The 4,396-nt window shown below is 47.0% G+C and overlaps 1 protein-coding gene across 1 annotated transcript; it reads right to left on the reverse strand.

Annotated features, from left to right (window-relative positions):
• Positions 1–248: 248 nt before the first annotated feature.
• mafba (MAF bZIP transcription factor Ba) lies at positions 249–4,101 on the reverse strand. Its single transcript, XM_070839673.1, has 2 exons — positions 3,907–4,101; positions 249–3,659 (listed from the first exon to the last, which is right to left on the reverse strand). The coding sequence occupies exon 2, from the start codon at positions 3,615–3,617 to the stop codon at positions 2,442–2,444; it is 1,176 nt and encodes a 391-aa protein (XP_070695774.1). The 5' UTR covers positions 3,618–3,659; positions 3,907–4,101; the 3' UTR covers positions 249–2,441.
• Positions 4,102–4,396: the final 295 nt, after the last annotated feature.

Below are 4,396 nucleotides of genomic sequence, written 5' to 3' on the forward strand. Positions count from 1 at the left end.
AGTTTAGAGGTGGCTGGAGTGGGTCTTTAAGAGACTAAATAATTCCCCCAAAGCTCTGCTGCTACAATCAACACCATTTTCTTTTTGAGTGTGTCCTGGCGCTGCTGTCACTGCTGTGTATGTGTGTGTGTGGGTGGGGTGGGGTTATTAATTACAGGTAATTGTTAGTGTGTCTGTCTTCACATCGCAGGTCTTTCCTATGGTGGCAGGAAGGGGAAAAAAAAGTCTGAGATGTAATTATTGCCATTTCAATGACTTTAATAAGCAAAATAGGAAACAATTTCTTCCAAAAACAACCAAAAATAAGACAAAACAGAAACCAGCCTGAATGGAACAGTTCAAATTTAAGTGTTTAACTATTATTTATATAAACAGGATTGAAAATTGATCCCCATCATCGCAAAGTACATGGAACAGGTGAAAACAAAACAACATCCCGCTGCTGCAGTTTCAGTTCGATTTCAACACAGTTGAATCAGTAACAAACCAAAGATTGTTAAATGCATGACTTTTCAACAATAGTTTCAAATGCAAGCACCATGCTTATTCGATATGATCTGACAGTTTGTTAATTTAAATCATTAAAATAAAAACTTTAACTATGCATCTGGCCAGCAGAACCAGAATCATCAAATAATAATAAAACAGACAAAAAACGTAATACATAACATACACATTGTTTTCATTTTGAGAATTTGCACAACCTGAGTCCCCTTTTTTACTGACCGGCAGAAAAAAAATCAGGAAAACATAGAGCATTAATAGTCACACTTTGTATCAAAATGCTCGCGTTATCTAAATATTGACTCTACGCAAACCCCCCTGACAAGTACGTTGTTTCACTTTTTCTAAACATTGTTAAAAATATGAATCCATTCCTGTTAATATTAGGCCCTGTGATAATATGCTACAGGTGGCTGCTTTGCTTTTGAGGAGTTGATAGAATTGCAGAAGAGCTCTTTTTTTTGAATTAGTGGCACAAAGGCCACGTTGAATTGAAATGAAATAGAGCTTTAACCCACATTGTGTGTGTGTGTGTGTGTGTGTGTGTGTGTGTGTGTGTGTGTGTGTGTGTGTGTGTGTTAAACAGTAGAAAACGTGTAACCTTGGTGCGCAATAGCCTGTTCTGTGCAATCTGGGTCCAATAATATTGTGGCCACATGTTTAGAGTCCTCAGCCTCACAGAACACGTGTCCAAATATTACTCTAAAACTTTGCACTCAGGCCTGTGTTGAATAACATCACACTATAGCATCATAGTATGTCTTCCTGGAGGGAGGTCTGCGCAAATTTCAAAATGAAAACTTTCAAATCATTATCCAAAAGTGCACTTGACACGTAAAGTTTGTTGTATTTAAATGCAACAGGGGGAAAAAATGCACTCCTCTCTCATCAATACCCCCAAAGTGTATGTAAAAATCATTAAAAAAAAAAAAAATTTAAATGAAATAAAAACACAAGACAAAGAAAGAAAGAAGTTCAAACCAGCCTCCTCAATCTTGTTGTGCAGTTTTGCGGTTGCATAATATTTACAAGCCCCCCCCCCCGTCCCCGCAAAAAAACCCCTACACTATATGATACTGCACCGGCAGTCCTGCTGTTCTGTCCCCGCTGCATTTCTCTAATCCCCCAAAACTATGGAGAAGCGCAGATCAACAACATGCTCTTAATATACACGAGAAGATGAAGGTACAAAATAGAAATTATTACCGTACATGTCCAGCATGCAGGATTAATATTTAATGCAGATTTTTTGTTTCAATATATATTCGAATATAACCAAGCAGGCAATAAATCAATGAGATGTTGCATAAAATGTCCCCCCTCCCCGTGTCGGGTTAGTAGACAGAAGTTAAATTTGCATAAAGTGGAGTCTTGCTTTTGGAGATTTTTCTCAGATTACGGACCCACTTGTCGAATGTGAGCTTCGTGTGTGTTTGCAGGCTGCGAGGCCTGCGTGTTGTTTCGTAACAATGTCATCATTTTGGAGAACAACATTACAAGACAACTGCCGCGACGCCATCCCACACTACTTACAAATGATTTAAAAGCTGTAGCCTCAAAGGAGAGAGAGAGAGGGAAAAAAAACAACAGAAAAGTTCATCAGCCGATCCTCTTCTTTGAAGTAGGAAAAAAGTCTCTTCACTACAAGCAACTAATCTACAAAGATGCTGCGACTGATCGGACACTCTACTTTGCTCTTTGTATCTCAGTTGACACGTGGATGGAGAGATGATTATATATGAGAATACTATTTGATGGATTATTCTTCTAGTATGAATATAATTGTTACCGTTATTAGTATAATCATAAACAGTATGGGAGGTGTGGATTATTATCGTATGTTCATCAGCCAGTCAGTCATTTGTGGAGAAAGGAAAGGTGGGGGTGGAGGGGAGAGTTTGTTGTGAGTGGGTTCACGAGAAAAAGGCTGCGACAACTCACATGAAGAACTCTGGCGATGAAGGGTTGTCACTGGTAGAGCCAGCCTCGCGGAACCCGTTATTGGCCCCTGACCCCGTCAGTTTCTCACACTTGAGTTTGTAGGCGTCCCTCTCCCTCGCCAGCCGGCTGATCTCCGCCTTCAGCTGCTCCACCTGGTTTATCAGCTGCGTCTTCTCGTTCTCCAGCACGTGCTTCTGCTGCACCCGCTTGAACCGGCAGGACTGAGCGTAGCCCCGGTTCTTCAGGGTCCTCCTCTTCTGCTTCAGGCGGATGACCTCGTCCTTGGTGAAGCCCCGTAGGTGTCTGTTGAGCTCCCTCACCGACATGGACACCAGCTGATCGTCGGAGAAGCGGTCCTCCACGTTGAGTCCGCCCCCGGAGCCGTGGTGGCCCCCCGACTGGCTCAGGTGGCCGTGCGGATGGTGGTGATGATGGTGGCGGTGGTGATGGAGCGGCTGGTGAGACTCTGGGGAAACCGGGGACGGGCTGTCGGGGTCCTGGCTGTGGTGGTGGTGGTGCTGGCTGTGTGGGTGGTTGTGTCCGCCCGGGTGCCCGGACAGCTCCTCGCCGTGGTGCGGGATGCCCCCCCCATACGGGTGATGGTGCTGCTGGCCGTGGCCGTGGTGGCTGTGATGGTGATGAGGGCCCCTGTAGCCCTCGAAAGCGCCTTGCTGCTGCAGCTGCTGCTGGACGTGCGGAGGCGGAGGGTGGCCGTGAGCCGTGGCTCCGATCAGGGCCTCCACTGCGTCCTCCGGGGTCAGGCTTAGCGTCTGCGGGTCCAGCTGCTGGTGGTACCCGCTGTTCGGCATCCAGTACAGCTCCTCTAGATGGTTTTTCTGCTCTGTGGGGCTGAAGCTGGGCGACGAGGGCACCGAGCTGCAGGGTGTACTGATGGGGGTGGAGGACACGGAGCCCTGGGGCTGGAGACGGTTACACTGGCGCACCCCGTTGCGGTCCATGCCGGCCAGGCCTTCCTTCTTCACGTCAAACTTCATCAGGTCAAAATCATTGACATATTCCAGAGCCAGTGGGCTGCTGGGTAGCTCCGGGCCCATGCTCATCTCTGCACTCATGCTGCTGTCGCGACTCTTTTGCAGATATGCAAAGGAACTTGCGAACGCTGCAAAAACTGATTTATTTAACAGCGTCTCTTCTCTCCTTTCTTGTTTCATGCAATAGTTCTTTGGGCTCCTCCACCGCTGTGCACTGACTTGCTGTAGCATGAAACACCGTGTGATCGGTGGAAAAAAAAAGGAAAACGAAAAAAAGTGGAGAAAAACTTTCAGACTAATGCTCTGCACACGGTTTGCGTCATATAGCCTACTTCTGCTGGGATAATCTGGCAGGGAGAGCAGGCAGGAGGTAGAAAGCAATGCGTCTCAGTGCAAAAGTAAAACCTCAGTCCCTTCAGTAGAAGTGTATTCACACAAAAAACATAAATATTAATAATAGAAGAAATACCACGTTTGCTCGGTGAGACGGGAACCAGTCCTCGTTGCAGTTTCTTGGTTGTAAGTCCCTTTTTCTCCAGGAAAATAATAGGAGCAAATAAGCAGAGTAAATAGGGCGTCTGATTTTCGCCGAGAAGCAGCTTTTCCAGCTCTGCACCGCAGAGATTTAAAGGCTCGCCTCTCTCTCTCTCTCCCACTCTCTGGTATCCAGCAGACTGCGCTTGGAGCCAGCCAGCGCTTTATCCTTATAGCGCACCGTGACGTCGAGCTGAAAGGCTGGATCCGTAGCGCCCGGCTCTCCAATGGGAGCGAGACTCTGCGCTGAAACGGGGGGGAGGGGGGGAGGGGGACAGAGGAGAGGAGGGCGCACAATACGGTCTTGACAGCTACAGACAGTCAGCTGACCGACTTCCCTAAAAGCAGAAGGTGGGAGGAAAGTGGAGGAGAGAGAAATGCCTTCACTCCGCGGACACTATCCGGTGTAACGCACCGCTCCTCGT

The sequence above is a fragment of the Pempheris klunzingeri genome, chromosome 11, assembly GCF_042242105.1.
Source record: "Pempheris klunzingeri isolate RE-2024b chromosome 11, fPemKlu1.hap1, whole genome shotgun sequence".
Lineage (NCBI taxonomy): Eukaryota > Metazoa > Chordata > Actinopteri > Acropomatiformes > Pempheridae > Pempheris > Pempheris klunzingeri.

What these genes read in the sequence shown, in the direction of transcription:
- mafba (XM_070839673.1), bottom strand. Translation starts at nt 3,617, where the DNA reads ATGAAACAAGAAAGGAGAGAAGAGACGCTGTTAAATAAATCAGTTTTT.